The sequence below is a fragment of the Crocodylus porosus genome, unplaced genomic scaffold, assembly GCF_001723895.1.
Source record: "Crocodylus porosus isolate Cpor-Errol unplaced genomic scaffold, CroPor_comp1, whole genome shotgun sequence".
Lineage (NCBI taxonomy): Eukaryota > Metazoa > Chordata > Crocodylia > Crocodylidae > Crocodylus > Crocodylus porosus.
Window position 1 is genome coordinate 38998101 of NW_017728910.1, and position 20525 is coordinate 39018625.

Genomic DNA, 20525 nt, shown 5'->3' on the forward strand with positions numbered 1-20525 from the left:
GGTGTCTACACCACAGCCCCCCAGTTTCTTAATGAGAACGGGGTGAGAGACAGTGTCAAAAGCCTTCCGGAAATCCAGGAAGACTATGTCCACTGCTACCCCTGCATCTAATGATCTGGTGATCTGATCATAAAAGGCCACCAGGCCTATCTATGTTACAGATAGAAATGCCCAACTTCTAAAAGCGCCCAAGTTTGAAAAATATTATCTCAATTGAGTGGCTGGAAGAGAGAGGACCTAATTCAGAACACAGAAGCTCCTGGAGATGGAAGATTATGAGATGAGAAGATCTGAGTTCAGAGTAGCTTGCAGTCTCTTCTTTAGAAAAGCAAATCTCACTATTATTTCTATTATACCTAAGTTAAATGTACAAAATCAAATGTTCCTAATTATAACATTTATAGGTCTGGTTTAGTAACCGTCGAGCTAGATGGAGGAAACAGGCAGGGGCCAATCAACTGATGGCTTTCAACCACTTGATCCCAGGAGGCTTTCCACCCACCGCCATGCCAACCCTGCCAACATACCAGCTGTCTGAGCCCTCCTATCAACCCACCTCCATCCCACAAGGTATGGTAGATGAACATTTAAGTGGAATTATGAATGGTTTCCCATGTATGTTTATTTTATACTTCAGTTTAAAAAAAATGCAGTGGGTAAATTTAGTCTTCAATCTAGCAAAGCTCTGACAAATCTGCTTACATTAAGCATGTGAGTATTTTGATTTAATTTGCTGGATTGGATTTAGTTCCCAGTGAATAGTACCAGACAGACAGCACCAGCCTGTAGACTGATCTTCTCTACACACAGAGCAGGTACAGCACTCACAAAGGTTGTGCTAAGTTCCCACCATTCCTCACTACTCTCACCATGAGGGTCCACCAACGTGGGGCTGGAGGAGGGACAAAGAAATTTGGCATTTTTTGTAAGTAATGGGCTGAAATCCAGTACATAATGGGATGAAATCACGAACTCATTTCATACATGAATTGAATAGCCACTAGATAGTAACACATTTCAGTTAAGAGAAATGAGTCACAGTCTTATCAGAAGTCCTGTGAACATTAGTGATTTGTCAGGAAAAATGATATTTAGATCTAGGCAAAACCTGACTGACAAGATTTCATAAAATTAGTCTCCATTCTCTTATTGCCCTTCCCTAAAGCTTGGCTCACTTGGGATAATGACTCAAAGTGGGGCAAATTTAAGACTTTTAAACCATGTTGTTGGTGATTTTCAGTAATATCACATCTAGACTCAAATCAGTGGGATTTCCACCAAAATCTGACTAGGAAAATTTCGCAGTCCCCCACATTTTTCCCACTGCTAGTCACTATCAACCCGAGCTGAATTTTTACTGGTGTCCTGGGGGAGAGAGGCTGTGTCCTACACATTGTCAGCCTGCTGATCCAAAAAATATTTACTTCACACTTTCTGTTTTGCTTCATGAATTCTGAACAGTACATAACCATTAATAATCACATGAAAATTGCATCTTTATATAATATGACTTTTACAACATAAATAATGACATTGATCTGGTAGAACTTTATATTGTTTTTCTTTAACTATCCATTTAAATGTTGAGTATCATCAAATGTTAACTTTTGGGTCCTGTAGTATCTACCTGCAAGTTCTAACTGAGACTTCTTAGTGATAAATTTTATATAATGAATTTCTCACTTTCCTCATGATTCTCTGACATAACAAGCTATGTTTCTTTTTCTTCTAGCTGTGTCTGATCCAAGCAGTACAGTTCATAGACCTCAGCCTCTTCCTCCGAGCACTGTGCACCAAAGCAGCATCCCTTCAAATCCAGAAAACAGCTCTGCATATTGCCTACCCAGCACCAGGCATGGATTTTCCAGCTATACAGACAGCTTTGTGCCTCCATCCGGGCCCTCAAATCCCATGAACCCTGCCATTGGCAATGGCCTTTCACCTCAGGTCAGTCCTGTGTTTTCAGACAGAGGATTTGCTGTATGCCAGAACCAAAGAGTCTATTCCCTGAGGCCATAGTATAATGAATTGCCAAATTTAAACCATAATGTATTCTTTATACAAGCCACATGATTTCAGTTTGCTAGTTTCCTTTTTTTTTCCTACTGACTGCATCAAGTGTCATAGCTTATATTTAATTTCAAGTGATTTATAATGTAATCATGAAGACTTCATGTTTACCTTTCATTGTCAAGCATTTGTTGTGTGCAGTTATGTTCCTTGAGGTACATACATAGGTAAAGTTCAGGAACACTGATTTTGTCTGATACGTTGTCAGCTAATAAACTTTTTCTAGTCTAAGGTCCCTTTAGGAAAACAAAGAGGTTTTACCAAATGGCCTAGAAATCACAGAGAAGTTATACTGAGAGAGTTCCAGCTGATAAGCAGTACACTTTGGGATGAGCTATAATCGAGTTATAAATACATAAATTAGGAGTATTGCTGCTCTTTGGAAATATAAAAATGCATGAATACTATAATTGTTTTTCTAATTTGCATGAGCTTTTCTTAGGAGATCATGTTAATAAATTGCCTTGATAATTGAGTGTCAAGAGGTTGGTTAGATTTCCTACATGTGGCATCTGTCTGTAGTTGATGTTATTGCTGAAATATAGAGTCACACTTTTATTAAGTGTGAGCTTCACTCAGGTGTTTGGGAGTGCAGTCTACGAAATTCTGAGAAAAGTCACAAAGGGGATGCAATCTATAATTACAATCAGAAATCTCTTCAGGGCTGAGAGTGAGAGTTTTAACAGCTTTATCTTCTTTCTACCCTTTTTTTGCTCTCACTGGTTTGAAAAACAGAGAGAAGCTCAGAATGACACAAATGAAAAGTGAAAAGACAATTATACTCAATTACACACTAATCACTGACTATCACCACTGCCTAAGCAGTGAGAGGGCATTCTAATAGGCAGAAAATGAGATTTTAATGGCACAAAGGGTGGCCAAAATAACGACTCACATATCTTTGCCTCCTTCATTTTCTTCAACTTGTGGTTTGCATCTCTGGAGTACAGTTCCTGGTTCCTGCACAACGGTGATAACTCTGTGCAGCTGAAAAGTTCAAAGGCATCAGAGTTGAAAAGAATGAATAGCAGAGGCAATGAAATAAACATTTTTGCCTAAAGGCAGAAGTTCATAAACCCTTTTTTGTAACAGTAAATGTAATTAAGTTTCATAGATTCCTATAGCACAGAGCAGGATACAAAACTTTATGGCTTAAACCTCAGTAGAAAAATACCAACATAAAAACAAACGGATGTACTTCCAACAAGACTTTAATGAATTTTGGTTTGAACAATTCTGATTTCTAAATGCAATCACCACAAAGGCATGACATTAAATTAATATTTTGTTTTTAATTACCAGATTCACAGTGCACAAAGCTTCCATAATTTAGACACTAATATCTTTCTGGAGTTCAGATTTAATCCATCAAAAGCAGTTGCTAGTGTCACTTTCAGTGTATATCAGTTCTGTCTATAGATTTCCCTTTCTTCCCCTCCCCTACCCCCTTTCAAAAAGTATTGTTCCTTGTGATATAAAATTTAAATACAACAGTGAAAAAATGCTATGACATTTAGGTTAAGTGGCATAGAAAGCAATGAAGAGGCAAGTCTTTAGTATCTTGTTGACCATGCTTTGATGTGATCAAAAGGAGATCCTAGAACTGATCAGACTGATACAATTAGTTTCTGTGTTTTTTCAAACCAGCCCGAATGCTGGAGACAACATTGTCTTCGTGCTGTGAACTTTGTGTCTTCCTTGGCTACCTTTTTTCCATCCTGATTCTTAGAACTTCTAACTTTGCTCTGTGCTTTTTAGTAGGGCTGTGCGAAGCTTCGAGAGCTGATTTGATTTGGAGGAGCTTTGGCCCGATTTGGCAGCTGCATCTCCAAATCCAAATCGAATAGGGAGACCCATTAATCTCTTCAAATCAAATCAGAAGCCTCTGAATCAATTCAGAGAGAATTGGAGATTTTGCCATAGACTGTAGAGGCAGGCACTAGGCAGTGCCAGCAGAAGCAGCTGGTGGAGCGGCCAGATGAGCCCCAGCTTGCCGGCAGCCCCGGGAGAAGCCGCAGCTCCCCTGGCTGCTCCCCCACCAGGGTGAGGCAGGCAGTGCTAGCAGCCCTGGGAGAAGCCATGGGATTGAACTGGGAGCTGGGGAATCAAGCTGGGAGCTGCAGGGAATGATTGGGGGCTGAGGGAACAAATGGGCTTCCTTCCAGTTCCTAGTTCGATTCCCCCAGCTCCCTGATTATTCCCCCCAGCTCCCGCAGATTCTCCCAGGACTGCAGGCTCAAGCCACAGCTAGTCTGGCTGCCCCTTCTTCGGGGTGAAGCAGGCAGTGCTGGCAGCCCCAGGAGAAACTGCAAAGGCTGGGGGAATGATTGGGAGCTGGGGGATCAAATTAGGAACTGGGGAATTGAACCATGAGCTGGGGTGAATGAACAGGGGCTTCCCCCCATCTCTCAATTTGATCCTGCAGCTCCCAGTTCAATTCCCCAGTTCCTGGTTTGATCCCCTAGCTCCCAATCATTCCCCCCCAGCCCCTGCAGCTTCTCTCAGGGCTGCCAGCACTGCCTGCTTTGCCCTGGGGGGTGGGGGTGGGGCAGCTGGGAGAGCAGCTGGATGAGTCATGGCTTCTCCAGGGGGTGCTGGCTCAAGCTGAGGCTCGTTCACCTGCTCCTGCAAGCACTGCCTGCCTGTATAATGTATGGCTGAATAAGAGCTGGTGGTTAATATCTTTTGGATTCGGATTCAGCTGAATCAACTTGGGACAGTGATTCGAATCACTGAATTGAATCACTGTCCTTCCAAATTGCCGAATCTGAATCCGAAGTGAATACTTTCTGCTTTGCACAGGCCTGCTTTTTACCTGGTGCACAGAAAGTTGGTCAATAAAAAGCATATTGATGTTACGTGTTCATCCCTGAACATACTCAAGTACATTTTAATTTGTTCAAAGCTTTTGGAGGCTTGTTGGCAGCAGTACAAAAGTTTGTGAACTGAAGTAGTGAACTTTATTGGCTGAAGAAGACCTTTGTACTACACAACAGAAACACATTTTGGCAGAGCTGGCCTTTGGGCTCTGTAAAACTAATGACTTTGGGACTTTCAGATTTAGGGATCTAGAGATTAAGGAGAAGCTTAACCCTCATAATTTTTACAAGTAAATCTCTATCCCCTTTGCTGGAGAAGGTCACCTTGAAGACATTAATTGCCCTGAACCTCCAACTGAGGCTGAAAGGAGCAAGCAGCTGGGCACCACATCTACAACAGAATGCTTCTGGAGGGCCACTCTTGTACCTTTTATGTATAAAATATGTCAGTTAAGTTTTGGGTATGTCCCAAAGAATCATCTTTCAACTGTCCCAATCATCTGTAATTCAAATCTGTGCTTTCCTGGATGGGGATTTAGTATGCCTGGGCACAGAGTGAGATGGGAACAAATTTGTTTTATAGTCCTTTTGATAAATGTTATAGCAAATTCTGCATTTAAGCTGTTATCCGAAAAAAAAAAAATGAGGGCAGGGAGAGAATGGGGGAATAGGATCAAAATATAAATGCTGTACTAGTGACTTGTGGCACTGAGGTGGGAAAAAGACTTTTTGATGAGACAGAACTGCTTTTCTTTATGGGGGATGTTGACCCAAGTAAATCTGTTATGTGCATGATCCATTAAAGTTATGTTTTTATCCATGACTGTCTCCCTCTGCAAACACTGTGCAGGAACTATGTGCCAAACATAAATTTAAATTACAGTGAATTTTTCAGGAGAAGAATAAAAAAAATCACCTTCTGAATGACACCGTCTGAAGGTCCTCTGATAAATGGAATCTAGTACATACAGTCTGGCATTAGGTTCACAGGTTATAATTCTTACTGGATATAAATCACCATAACTCCACTAATGCCTGTGTCCAGCAGGTGAGGAACTGACACACGTACCTAACATTTTATTTCAATACAAGATATTTAATTTTTAAATTTGCTTCTGAGCTGACTGACATTTTAAAGTTTCTGTTCTTAGACAAGCAGTAGTCAAACTAAGATCAGAAGGCAAAAGATTACAAAAAGCACTGGGATAATGATTTTTTGGTACTCCTCATTAATTACCCATCATACTAGAAAATTCTTCGTGTTTCACATTTTGATCGATTTTTTTTTTGGAGCAGAAATGAATGTCCAATGCACTTGTCTTCTATTGCCAGCAGTTTGCTAGAAAATAAAATAAAGCTCCTCAACTTGAGTTTAAACAAAAAGAGAGTGGGAAGTCCTATGTGTCTTCCTACTACTCAGCACTAGAGGTCTGCAGATCTCATCAGGGTGATTAAGTATTCTTCTGTTCAGTCTGGTTTGCTCATTATCACCTGGCTGTGGTGAGAAATCCTCTGTGTTTATAGACTTACAAAGGGTTGATCTTCATAGGAACAAGGCAGTGATTAATGGTTGAAGGGACTGGTGTCAAGTGTTGTCCCTGTTTATAGTTTACTATTGCAGACTCTCAGCCAGTGAACTGGAGCTTTTTACGTACAGTTTCAGAATTGAGATTATTAGTGTGTAATATATGTAAATTGCATATTTTTGTGTCATGTCTGCTATGCATATTATACAGCTTCTTGAATTTCATGCATATGTTTTATTGGAATATTGTGGTTTCCTTTCAAATTGAATTTTAGTTGCTGAATGCATTGTCGTTGGACAAACATTTGTTAATTCTGAACATTTCGATGCTACTTCCTATAAATTTAATAGCATGTACAGAACTCAAGACTATTTCTGATCTGGCACATCATTGTTAGATCATGGCATTGACAAGTATCTCAAATTTCTTAGCTGTCAGGAAAGAAAATAGCTGTCAAAACATATCTATTTCAAATGAAGATGTATGATTTTATAATAAATCAGGTTGTTATAAATATAGGATTTCATTATTTTGAATTTTTTATTTACATTCAAGACCAGACCTTTTACAGTATGACGTTGGAATCCCATGACCTTGTCTTACGCTTTTCTGATATGAAAAGGTAGTAAAATGTACTTGCCCTGTGTTTCCAGCTGTTTCTGTTTCTAAAGAGCCTTATTTCAGAACTTGCTTGGAATCAGGTCCCAAGACAGTAATACCAGTATACCAGGCATTGCTGTTTGTCAGACCACTGATTTTCAACTTTTAGCACTCAAGTTACAAACATTTAAGCAGTCTTTGTTAAAGTGTTTGCCACAGAACTGAAATTGCTATTAGATGTTTTTTCCCCCTATGGTTTTCCCTTAAAAAACAAAAACAAAAAAAGAAATGGGCCATACTATAGGTTAAGAGACAGCCTTAGAGCCTTTAGTGTACTGTCCATTTACAAATGGCAGGTCCATTGGCTGCATTTGTTGAACAGTTGTATTGGAGACTGCACCATCTTTCAGCTTCTCAGTTCTTCAATTTTACCTGAAGCTCAACCATAGTCTGGATCAGAAGTAACGCTTCAGCCTTTCCTATGAACAGCTGTGAAAATGTGACCTGCTTGAAAATTTCTTTCTTGGGTTTTCAGAACAGTTAATTGTCTGAGACTGTGGTCAGATGTAACACTAAGCCATTTTTTTAAGGAGGGAGGGACTTAATGCATGCCAGCTGAACTAATGCAAGTTTTTTTTCTGTGTGTTCTTTACTGATACATTGAAGTTCAGTCACTCTCACTTTAAGCTTGAATGAAAGAGGTATAAAGTCACAACAGTTTGGCTTCCACTTAGAGTGGAATACAGGAGACAAGTTAAAATTATAGCAAATAAGTTGTAAAGTACCATAATTTTAAATCACTTTACGTGTTCATCTGTTTACACTCCAAACCCAAATTTGAGAATGTTTTTGTAGCCTTTTCATTGAGGGAAATTCACAGTGCTATCTTAGATCACAGGGCTCTGTAGGAGTGCATTACTTCTCATCAGTTTGAAGCATGGGATCCCATGTCAGCTCTTGATTAAGAACCTTTTAGTCAAAAGAAAGAGATGCTTGTACTGTCTTGCTAATTCTGTTTTTTAAAACAACAGCAAATTGCTGAAAACTTGCATTTCCTCATTAAGAATTGAAAGGGTGGGAGCAATGAGTTCCTCTGCTTTATCTAATTGACATAATGAAGTTGGTCTTGAATTGGATTCCCTTAGAAAAACGTTTTTCATGTCGGATCAGTCTAATAGAGTCCTACACCACTCACTCAAACTCGTGATGTGCATCAGAAGTGCTCTTGGCTTTATAAATTTTTCAGCTGGTGACCAACCAGCATGAGCCAGAGGTCATGGACTTCTTAACTGAGCAGCTTGTTTGCATCAGGGAAATTTGCCTGAGCACAAATTTTCTAAGAAAAGCTGTAAGATGGCAACAAGTGATATTTAGCAAATGGAGTTTTCCGGTAACTTTATCAGTCAGGTTCCCTGTCTTATCAGAAATTAATGAAACCCGGTTTTCTTATAACTACAGAGAGATACAAATAGTATAGACTTAAATTTTCAAAGTGACTATGTGTTGAGTCTTAAGGACCTGATTTCTCTGATGGGGGGTTTACCATAAACTTAGAAAGTCACATTTTTTAAAAGTGTTTTAAGTTGTGCAATCTAATTTGAGGTACCCCAAACCACTAGATACTTATAAAAATGTAAGCCAAAGTTGTTGTTGTTTCTGAGTAGTGAAATATATAAGCAGACTGAACACTGGCATTCAGAAATACAAAGTAACATATAATCATGCCAAAAGTCACAGAATATGTCAATGCTAATGATTCTCACAATTTGACAGCCCCTCAAATAATATTAAATATGAGTCACTTTGGCAGTTTGTATTCCTATATATCTGAACTTGTTTTGAGACATATATGAAGATATTGTTCACTTAAGAGCTCTCAGTGTTCATGACTTTTTTACAGTTTGAAAAAGCCATGATTTTCTGTATGCCAAATATCTCTGCCCTTAAACTGTTTGAAATTTTTGTCCCTAGAAATGTTACATGAAAATCTCTCTCTCTCTCTCTCTCTCTGTCTTGAACTAAAAAACTGTCAACACCAACAATCATCAACATCTTAACATTTTTCTATTATTGTCATTCACATTTGTGGAATATTTTATCAATATTTTGCATGAAATTACATCAAGATCATTGTTGAATATTTCTGTTTACTATGAATATGAATTTCTATGAAAATGGTTGATATAAATTTGAATATACATTTTTTTTATCAAACTGTTTGTTAAGCATCATGAAAACTTTTCCAGAAACTGAGAAAATAGACCTATTCTGGATCATGTGAAATAATGGAAACAATTTTGAAATCACCCTCTCCAAATTGCTCAGTAATTGCTAGTTAGGATAGACTTTTTCTATGCAGTATTGAATGCGGTTACAGCTATTAAAATAAGTTTTGTTTCTACTTAATACATTCAAAAGTAATTGAACCTCTTGTTAGGTGAACAATCTTAATCAACCCTTTATAGAGTAAGTGTTTTGGAATGCATTAGTGAGTTTCCAATTCATTAATGAATTTACAAAAATGGCAATGTCAACAGTAATCTGAATACTTGCACATTTATTCAATAAAGAGCTGGTATATGAATGAATGCTTTATAATAGGTAGTTGAAATAAAGCTCACTTGACTCATTAATTATGCACTATATTTTGGTTTTCTGAAGCAACACTTATAAATGTGCACAGTTCAGTGAAAGGCATATGTATTACAATGATGTTCACTAAGACTGATATTCACCCCGTGCTGTGAACCTGTAGAAGACACTATATAAACCCCAATTCAGCCTCTCAAAATCAGGTTAAAGAGCACGGGGACGAATTTCGCTCCAAAGTGTTTTGCTGTAATAGGTCACTAGCTTATTCTTCCTTATGCCATGATTTATATGTATAACTGTTCTTGAAAGTGTTCAGATTTGGACTGCTAAGGGGATTCCTACTGCTCAAAAGAGCAATATGTATTTTATTCTATATATAATGGTGAAACTTATATGCAAGGAAGTCTGTTTTCAGTACTAACTTGCACCCTAGTCTAATGTGGGGCATACTGAAAGTCTGATGAATACCTGCCTTTGTTTCCTGTCAGAATACATTTATTAGTTTTATTTATCAGGCTGTACTCTGGGGTGGGCAAAATGCGTCCCGTGGGCTGGATGTAGCCCGCCAGGCTATTCTAGCTGGCCTGTGGGCCCCCCCACAAAATTTAGAAAATTAATATTTATCTCCCTCTGGCTGCCTGTCACACAGCCCTCAATGGCTTGCCAAAACTCAGTAAGCAGCCCTCCGCTCAAAATAATTGCTCACCCCTGCTCTGCCCACTTGCTCCTGCTCAGTGTACACCAAATCCTGGACATGAGGTAGTACAAATGCCTTTGAGTGGCCCTGAGGGTACTTGGCAGCACTGTTCTTAATCTTTCTGTCTTGGGAACACCGTGACCCCTCCTAAAGTGGTAACATGGCCTCATTTCTGGGATTTGGCATGTTGAACAGGAGCAAGGAGGGGAAGGAGGGGCAGATTTCTTGGGAACAGGCACAAAGCAGAAGTAGCAAAGTAAGCAGGTTTTTATAGGATACAGGGGGTGCGTCTACACAAGACTCTATGGTGCAGTTTAGGTTGTTGCTACTGAGCAGTCGCATTGCTGTGCACTAACTGTACAGCGACAATACTGAGCAGTAGTAACCAGCTTCAGTGCAGTAGCTTGTTGCTACTGTGCAGTAGCTGCAGTAGCATCAGGGTAAAAAAACCATGCAGCTATGGTACTGCACGGTAATGCCAGTTACTGCTTGCTTATGCAAATACTAAATGACTGCACAGTAACAACTGCACAGTCTGCCGCACATGTAGACGTGGCCAGGTATCCCAATAAAAATTACTGGATACTCAACCAATTAGACGAAACCCTACAGTTGAGTCCTTTAACAGATTATATCACTCTGCTTATCTCTCCAGTTGACTTCAGTGGGAGTCTGTATGCAACATGCTTATTATTATTATTATCATCTCTTGTTTAAGCAAAACTCTGAATGATGGTTCTGCAAATTCTCATTGGGCATGAACTGCCAGTTCTGGCTCACTTTTTTAATGACTAAATGACCTTACTTTAATTACAGAGAGGTGATATGTGAGAGCGCCTAAAAAGCACAGCTGCAGGACAGCTGAGGTGTTTATCTAGTCCATCACAGCCTCTTTAATTTGTGTGTGGGATGAAGTGCAAGGGGAAGGAGGGGAAGGTGGAAACGTATTCACTGAGGGGGAATGATCTAATTGCCAATTTGAACATGCGTTATGGTCTTACATGGACAGTCTTAGCCACTCCTGAAGCTACAAAATTGACTAAAAAGAAATCTTAAGAGATTGAAAATAATATGTTTTGGTCCTTTTAATTTGCCTTCTCATCCTTTAGCATCTTTGTGTAGTCTGTGGGAGCAATGTATCCAAGCCTAGATGTTCCCAAGCACTCTAGCCTATCTGCTCCTGCTTACCTGTTCTCTAGGACTAGGGACAGACATTAAAAAAACTGGAGCCGTAATTGATTCAACCTTTTCTGGTTAGTCTAACCTGCAGAGAGTGAGCTGGCTTGTAACAGAACAGACATGCAAGCACATGCCTGCAGTTGCTCAAGCCAGGTGTCAGGGGTGCTAGAGTGCACCCTCAGCTGCAGGGAAGCTGTGCAGAGGGGTATATGGCCACTCCGGGCTGAACAAGCCAGAGAGGGGTTTAATTCGCACCTCCCTGTCCCACCAGCAGGGACCTGAGCCAGGTCTGCCGGTTGCTCCCCCCTCCTGCTGCAGCACGAAGCACCATGGCCCCTGATGCAGAAGGGCTGAGGTACCACTCCCTGGGCTTGCAGTGGGGCTGGGGCTGCTCTATGGTGGGACTGCCTTTCTCGGAAGAGGGGGGAGGGTCTCTTCCCTCCAGGCTGGGCAGCCATTTCTCTCCCACCACTGCTGCTAAGCCTGGACAGGGGAGCCTGAAGCTGGCATGGGCTGCATGCGGTGGTCCCTGCCTGTACCGCAGGGCTGAGGCCAGCAGCAGCAGCAGCAAAGCAGCTGCTGTGGCTGGGCTGCCAAGAAAAGCAGTCCTGCTGTGGAGCAGCCACAGCCTGGTTGCAAGCCCAGGGAGTGGTGCTTTGGCCTGGCAGACTGAGGGACTCACCAGAGGCCAGACAAAGCACCTCCCTGCTCTGACTCAGGAGCAGAGGGGGAGGGCCAGCCTGGCTGAGCTGGACCACAGAGTCCAGCCCAAAGAGCATGCCAGGATGCTGGGGGTTAATCTTAAATCAGCAAGGGGTCTGCAACAGACCATGCATAAACCAGTTTGAACCAAATCAGTTAAGTCTGATACTACATTCAATCAAGTTTATCTTAAACTGGTTTCAGCCATTTTGAAACTGTTTATGTGCACTGAATGTCCGTTCTGTTACAGGTTTAAACCAGTTTCTGCTCACTTAAATTGGTTTATGTGTAATGTCTGTCCCTAGCCTAGCTGGCTGGTTGCTAAGGTCCTGAAGGGAGACCTGAGCTGCTTAAAAGTTTGGAACATGTGACCGAGAGAAGATGATTGCAGTGTGTTTGGGAGTTCCTGTGCCAGGACGCAATTTCACTGTGGTGTAGCTGTATTCTCTGGGTTCATGCATTTTTCTGCGCAGCTATTAGGGCCAGAAACTTTGCTTTTGTAAAAAAAAATAAAAATAAAAAAGGATATTCTCACATAAACACACTCCAGGATCTGAGACTTAAACAAAGACACCAAATATTGTGAGGTTTATGATGAAATCGTGAGACTTGGCAATGTTTCCTACATAAAAGGGTATTTCACTAAAGACCACGTTCTCCTGTCATTTATACCAGTGTAACCACTGATACATATGCGTGTGAGATCAGGCCTTATTTGCCTGGGGTACATAAAGGGCCAGATCATCACATGCTTGAAGCCAGTGGATTGGCTCCCAGTGATATGAGATAAGTATTTGTGGCTCAGATCCTGTGCTTTGCTAGATTGGTAAAACTTCATATACCTACTGTTTGGGAGTAAGGAACATACAGTTTTTCATTCACATATCTCATTCCTTTTTAATGGATTTTGAAAAAAATGTTAATTTTTAATGTATTGAAATGTAGCTTTTTTAATTTATAAAGATTTTTGGTGTGATAGGTATTGATTCTGAGAGATTTTCTATGTGAAAAGAGTTACCAGCAGGTATGTCATTCATCTTAGAAACAGTTTGAAATTTTCTGTGCTAGTGATGAATGAGGGTATCTGACCCACATCTGTTTTACATTAGAATGGAACATTGCCCTGACATCGTTAGGAGCATTTGTCAAGATTCCCTGGACAGAGCTTCTGTAAATTACATGCTGCAAATGTGTCAGGGTCAGATAAGAGGATATCATTAACTGTACTAAAGTTTACTCATGATTCTGTCAGTTCAACTTAATATGTTAACTGCCAACAATTTTCCTTGAGCTGTTTCATTAAATCTTTCATTCAGAGAAGCTAAGAGGAAAAAAAAGGTATCACTATACCCCCAAATATTGCACATGTTCTTTTCTCATAAATCATATTAATTGCAGACATGGTCAGAAAGCATATTAAATGCAGGCATGCGTAAATGAATTAAAACATATGAGAATTTTATTATGTTTATGGTAGGTCCAATGTATTAAAATACCAGTCATATTAACTGGCAATGTTTCACTTAAATGGATAAGCTTTTTCTCAGTTTAATGGGCTCTATTTTGTTGATAATAGATGTACTTTATATAATAGCTGATAATGGACCAGATGTTGCCCACACATTTTTAAGGGTTTTGTTATCCACTTCTGGGTCAGATCTTCAGCTGGAATAATTTTTTTTGCCTGAAGAGGAACTTTGCTGATTCCCACAGGTTGAGGGTTTGCCCTAAGAAGTGTATGTGCTGTTTCACTTTTTTATTTTTGGGAAGTAACTCACTGTTTCTGCATATTTAGCTTGTTATAGTTTGTTGTATTTATTTGTGTAGTTTTGTCTGCAATTAAAGTTTAGAGACAGATTACTTTAGGATGTAAATATGTTTTATTATAGAAATGCAGTGGTTAGTCATAAGTTCCGGGTTACTTGTTTCCCTTATGAAGTAGAACTTGGACATATTGCTCTTTTTGGGCCCAAAACCACAGGGCTGATCCTTTGACATCATTAAATACTGAATAGGAACTGCAGCATTTGGCTTTACAGAAATATGGTTTGATATAATACACATATACTTTCTGGGAGTCTTCCATTGCTTTTAAGGGAAACAGAATTTAACCTGTATAACTATGAAGATAATTTGATCTTTCTCATGCGGTGTCAGACACTTTGTTGGTGAATATCAGTGTAACTTATGTGGAGCTATTCTGGTTTAGACATTTGGAAGATCTGATCAGCAGAGCTCTGAACCGTGTATGTCTCTTGTTCGAGTGTTGAGCCCATTTACTATAGGTTAGAAGGATTGGAACTTTAATGGTTTTCTAATTGATTAGGTGAAAGTCAGCCATGCCCTTCCTGTAACTCCTTGTATGGATGATAAGGTCATGACACATACCATAAGAGAGATTTCTGCCTTTAGGCTACTTCCCTTGTAGCTTTGAAATAGACACAGCCAAAAATCTAATTATTTAGATGCTAATCAACTGCAGGATAATTCCTAAGGCCTCTGAAGAAGATATTTCTAAGAAGACAATTATAGTTCAAATTCAGATTTTTCATCCTTGAAGATGTAGAGCTATGTCAGCCATGTCAAGACATTTCAAACCATCTGATTTATTAGATGGTCTCCATTTGATAGATTGCTGACAACAGCAGTTAATGTAGGATTAAGTTTAGATTCTGAATGTGAGATCCCATCACAAATTTGTTATTTCAGTTCCTTGGGAAATATCGGTATGACTTGCAAATGGTACTGCTGATAAAAGTGGGCCTTCTCTAAAATACCAGATTGAGATGTACCCAGTGTTTATACAGATTCAGAATCTGAACCTGGATTGAAAGCCACATAAAAAATTCAAGGTTGGTTTCTGATTCTTAAATCAGCTAGGAGATACAATACTGTCTCCTAACACTGCCAAGCTTGGGAGTCCACAATTTGCAAAGGGTTAAATGCTCTATCTTGGGTCCTTTTCTAGTGACAGCATGTGCTAGAACTGTTTTGAGAAAAAATGTTTGCCCAACTCAACAAACAGCCCAGGCTGGCTCTGATCCTGTAGTCCTCACTCAGGGAAGACTCCCAATGGGACTTCAATGGGACTGTTAATAAGAGAGTTAGGAGGGCAGGCTTTGACCTATTATGTAAAGAAATTTGAATAGAATAAGATAAAGCAATGACTCAAATAGTTTTGGGGATGAGAACAGGAAGTTTGTGCAGTAATTTGCAGCGTTATTTTAGATCTCTGATAAACTGTATATCTTAGACTGTAGTCAAAATCATGATACTCATGCCAAAGTAAACATTTTCCAGACTAGTCATTTTCAATGTCAGCATTAACTTACATTACGGGTTTCCCTTTATTTTAAATCTGTTAGATGTAATCTGAAAGAAGAAAGATTAATTCAAGGGAAATACAGTATGGAGCACACATGCAGATTCCAGTATTAGGGGCCCTGCTAGCAAATCTTGGACTGCATAATCTTCCAATCAAACAAAGAAGTTTATTTGTATCTCACTTCAACTGGAAATCATCCTACTACATTCTTCTGAAAAATTGAAGGAAGTTCAATTGTTGAGGGTCTGACCAAGATGAGGGGAAAACATGTCCAGTTCTTTACAGCCATTGCGGGGGTTGCCACCATATTTGCTAAGTGGAAGTTTATGAGTAGAATTGAGCTACTAATGGATTTAAAAAGAAATTCAGTTAATTGACTATTCTTGAAAATGGTTTTGTGTTGACCTGAAATTAAACATTTTTAATTTTTTTGGTAAATTAAAAAGAGAAAGAAAAAGAGTGTTTTGTTCAAATGAAATAGTTCATTCAACCTGAAATAAAATGCTTCCTTTCAGCAATGAATTTAACAGTTAAAAAAAATAGAATTGAAAGAAATTTCTTAACAAAAGGTCATTTTAAAATTGAAATATTTAAAAATAACATACTTTTTGAATGAAAATGAATTATTTTAAAAAAGTTTAAACATTTTAGATATGTGTTTTCTTTTTTCTTCTACAGTTTGAATAAAACAAAAATAATTTTCTTAGTATTTTCATATAGCTAAATCTTCCTCCCCCCAACTTTATTTGGAAAGTTAAAGAAAAAAAACCTGTTGCGTATACTCCTGCTTATCTTTTCTATAGGATACATGTGATGTATATCCTTTTCTTTATAAAAACCAAACTCAGTGGTGGCAGTTCAGGGGTCACCAGTAGCACTACAAAAATAAATCACTGTATTCATTCAATGAAAAATTAAAACAGGCCAATAAAGGACATCTGTCCTCAGAATGGTACGGGCTCATATGAAGGTAGAATTGATCCCTAAAACAATAATCACTATTTTAAGTGTTTCTTTTAAGGATAAGATAGAAGAGTAAGGAAGGCAAAATAATTACAAACAAATTTTAGAAATTCATTCATGATGTTCTAGGGTAGTGGTTCTCAAACTTTTTTGGGTCACAAAATGCCTTTTATAAGTTATGCTGCTGTGTATCCTTGTGCTTCCATGCTGTGGATAAAAAAACAAAACAAACTACTTTGTGTTGTTACAACCACTGTAACCTCTCCAACAATTTAAGACATTGTGGATTTACTTCATTTTTTATTTTTATTTTCTATTCCTAAATTTATATTTACATTTTCCCTCCTACATTCCCATTCCTTCTTCTTGTGCGTCTTCTTGGAACTCACCATATACCCCAGTTTTGGAAGCAGTCTTCTAGGGGAATTGCAACTTCAGTTTCTGAATATACAGGTTATGTAGAAGCTCCACTGTGTCCTGTGTATATAATCTCAAGCCTACTTCTCAAGCCTTAAAGTGGTAGGAATTCCAACAAAAGGGAGCAGTTTTCCCCACACGTTGTAAATAGAGTAGTCCTTGGAAAGTAAACATAGATCAAACTATAGTATGAGGAGGATATTTTAAAAAATAAGGAATTTAGCAGCACAAATCTTGTTGGCTTACAGTGAGATGTGTGCTCCTGAATTGCTGAAGTGCTTTGGAAAAATCTGGTCCTGAATTTCCATAGAAAATTCCCACCAGGGAGTTGGGCTTTTATATTTTGCAGTAATCTCTTCCCCCCTCCCCCTTGTTGATTTCATATCTATAAGAAGTTTATTAAACAAGTCCCAATAGTCCAGAAGCCAGTGTAGAAGAGCAGTACTGTTGCCTTCTCTAAGGGAGTGAATTGGTTTGGGAATCTGTGACATGCACTGTAGCCTTTTCTTTCAGCATTTCTTTACAGACTGGTCACATGCTGCAGACAACAGTACATGAGTTATGCCTACTCTGCCCCAGCCAGTAAACAAATGTTCTCTAGAGTTCTTTGGGGGCTGCCTATGGTACACTGCAAATGCATTGAATTGAAACTGTTTTTGGAGGCTAAACAAATATGACTTGGTAAGTTTCTGGCAGCTGTGAGAGTCTCCCTTGTATAATGTTTGTACAGCACCTAAAACAATGTGCTCGGGGGTAAGACTAGGGCTGCTGGGTGCTACACCAACACAAACAGATAAAAATAAATATTTTTGCCATCATTTGCTTAGCTCTATAATCTTATTCTGCTAGGAAGTTTTCTGTTATTACAAGTATACTTTGTTTCTTACTACTATTTTAGAAGCAAAAGTAAATATTTGCTGGGTGAGTCTACACATGCATTTACTATGCGTTAAATTTACTACATAGTAATTTACTGCACAATAAAAAGATTTAGGCCAGTGTCTATATGTGCAGGCGTTAATTGCAGTAATGCTCTGTGTGGATCAACTTGAGAGTAAGGTTAGTCCAAAGTCAGTTCACATACACAGTGTTACTGCTCAGTAAGGTGTCTACACGTGCATTACTGCACAGTAACTAATCGGGTATAAATTTGATTCCTGCATGATGGAGGTATCAAATTTACACCTAAGTCAGCATAAGTTGCCATATTTACTGTGCAGTGTGGGTGTGCACATGTAGACAACACTCATACTGCACAGTAATTTTAGGTTACTGTGCAGTAAATGTACACATGTAGATCTGCCCACTGAGAACCTATTTATAACTGAAAGAGAGAAAATAACAGTTTTTTAAAGATGCAGTATCTAGAAAAGCCACCATGTTAGAAAAGAGTGAGCCTCTTATATAGTAAGGTTGACCAGAACAGTCATTAGGACTGAGTTGGTGTTGTTATCCCATTTCAAACTGTGAAGTTTAGAAGCCTTAAAATGGGATCTAAACCTCAATTTATCATATAACTATCTTGTTCTTTTCTGTCTGATCTGGTTATTTTTCTAGATATTACTGATCTGGTTGAAGTGGTCTTTTTGAAGAATGTGAAATGTCTTGTATGAGAAAATAAACAAAGAACAATGGAGCTTTTGGGTTTGGGGAGCAGCACCATAAAATGTTAGACTATGACCAAGGAGCTATTTCCTCTTCTTTACTTCTCTTATCATTATTGAATCCCTGAGGAATAAACATCCACAGAAATCCCAACTGTGACATGTGATCAGACATTCTAAAAGCATAAAAGGGTTTTTCTCTGTACCCCTGTACATTAATTTTTTTGGAATGCCAGCCATAAGTTATCGTTTAGGTGCATGATGTAACTCTTTTTCCTCTTTGAATTAGGTACCCGAAGTGCAGGTCAAATACCAAGTAACAGATATCTTGGGAAATTAAATAACAGACTTAATTATTCTTGTAGCTATATATGAAATACAGTTGTTCATACATGTTAACCCTATCTCATTATTATACTTTTTATTTTAGGTAATGGGACTCTTGACTAACCATGGTGGTGTGCCTCACCAACCTCAAACTGACTATGCCCTCTCACCTTTAACTGGGGGTCTAGAACCAAGCACCACTGTATCAGCCAGTTGCAGTCAGAGACTAGATCATATGAAAAGTTTAGACAGCCTGCCTACATCCCAATCGTACTGCCCACCAACCTACAGTACTACAGGTTACAGTATGGACCCCGTCACAGGCTACCAGTATGGACAGTATGGACAAAGTGAGTATTTGATCAACGGGATGACAGGACATATTCTTAGTAGGGCAACTCTATCTTCAATATATTTTTCTGCTCATAAAGAAAATGGTGAAGACTGATATATAAACTATGACCGCTACTTCTCTTCATAATAGAACTGTGTTTGCACTAGGATAACTGATTGTTCAAGCAAGATTTCTGCTGCATAATTATTGTCTTAAGTGATGTCAACAACATCTTGATGTTATTAATTGTTGAGACATGAAACCTGATTGCCATTAGGTAAAACATAAGGGTTGTCCAAAATGAAATAACCACTGGCATTCCAGTATTAGAAACACATGTTCTTAATGAGGTCAGCTCAAGAATCATTATAGTATATAATCCCAGATACACAGAGTTTTGTCAAACTTGTCCTAGGAATAAAAATATTAGTCCCTTTCCTTTGATATATCAGTATTAAATATGACAATGTCAACCTGTAGTTGACATTGCCCCTTGCTGTGAGGTGGTCACAGCATGACTTAAAAAGCTTCTTTTGCTTTCTTGCAGGTGCCTTTCATTATCTGAAGCCAGATATTGCATAAATGAACTGTCCGCTTCAAGTTAAAGCTGGTCTTGTTTCTGGTCTCACTCCAGTGCTTGGATAGGAGGAATCTTCTCACTGAAACACAGCCCAAACCAGGGCAATCACAATAAAGATACATGATTGTTAAGTGCTTTTCTCCCGTCATTACTTTCAGTAGACATTCAGACATTAGGACAAAACAGTTTAGAAGACAAAGACCAAGAGCAGTATTAAATAAACAAATGCAGCTTGGTTCAGTATGGGCAGGTATCAAAACTAGCAAAGTATTTAAAACTGCTGACTGACAAAACATTCCATTTTTACGTTGCCGAAAAAAGCAGGTGTTGATTTGAACCGATGGAATGTTCTGAAACTTAACGGTTGACCCCTGTAGATTCTGACTCGTCTGACATCCAATGCTGACTTTACGATGACTTTAAAACTGCTCAGTTTATGAAGCATGGGCAGGAGAACTTTTTAAAAGTTTACACACTGGAAATTGACATCAAGAGGAAATGTCGCAGTCAGTAGCATGCTAGGATAGATGTAAAAGGCTTCCAGAATAAGTTATTGGTTATCTTATCACTCTTTTGTAATTATGTTGTCAATAAATGTCACTTGCAAGTTTTGCTTCACAACAAATGAGATGATGTGTAACACAAAGAAAGTTTTGCCTTTTTTTGGTGTGTGAAGTCTTCCTAGTCCATGTTACATTCTGAATCAAAAAAAGGAAAAAAATCACCAACAAAGTGACTTTGTTTTCCATAACTGCCTAACAATGTGCAATACTGTGTACCTCACACAAAC

General features: G+C 38.8%; 1 protein-coding gene across 1 annotated transcript in view; it reads left to right on the forward strand.

Moving 5' to 3' along the window:
* The window catches only part of PAX3 (paired box 3), a 109619-nt gene extending 89425 nt beyond the window's left edge, over positions 1–20194 (forward strand). The window contains exons 6-9 of the mRNA XM_019533076.1: positions 405–570; positions 1733–1947; positions 18925–19171; positions 19703–20194. Of these exons, the coding sequence (XP_019388621.1) occupies positions 405–570; positions 1733–1947; positions 18925–19171; positions 19703–19737 (663 nt within the window). The 3' untranslated portion in view covers positions 19738–20194. The remainder of the gene's footprint in view (positions 1–404; positions 571–1732; positions 1948–18924; positions 19172–19702) is intronic.
* Positions 20195–20525: the final 331 nt, after the last annotated feature.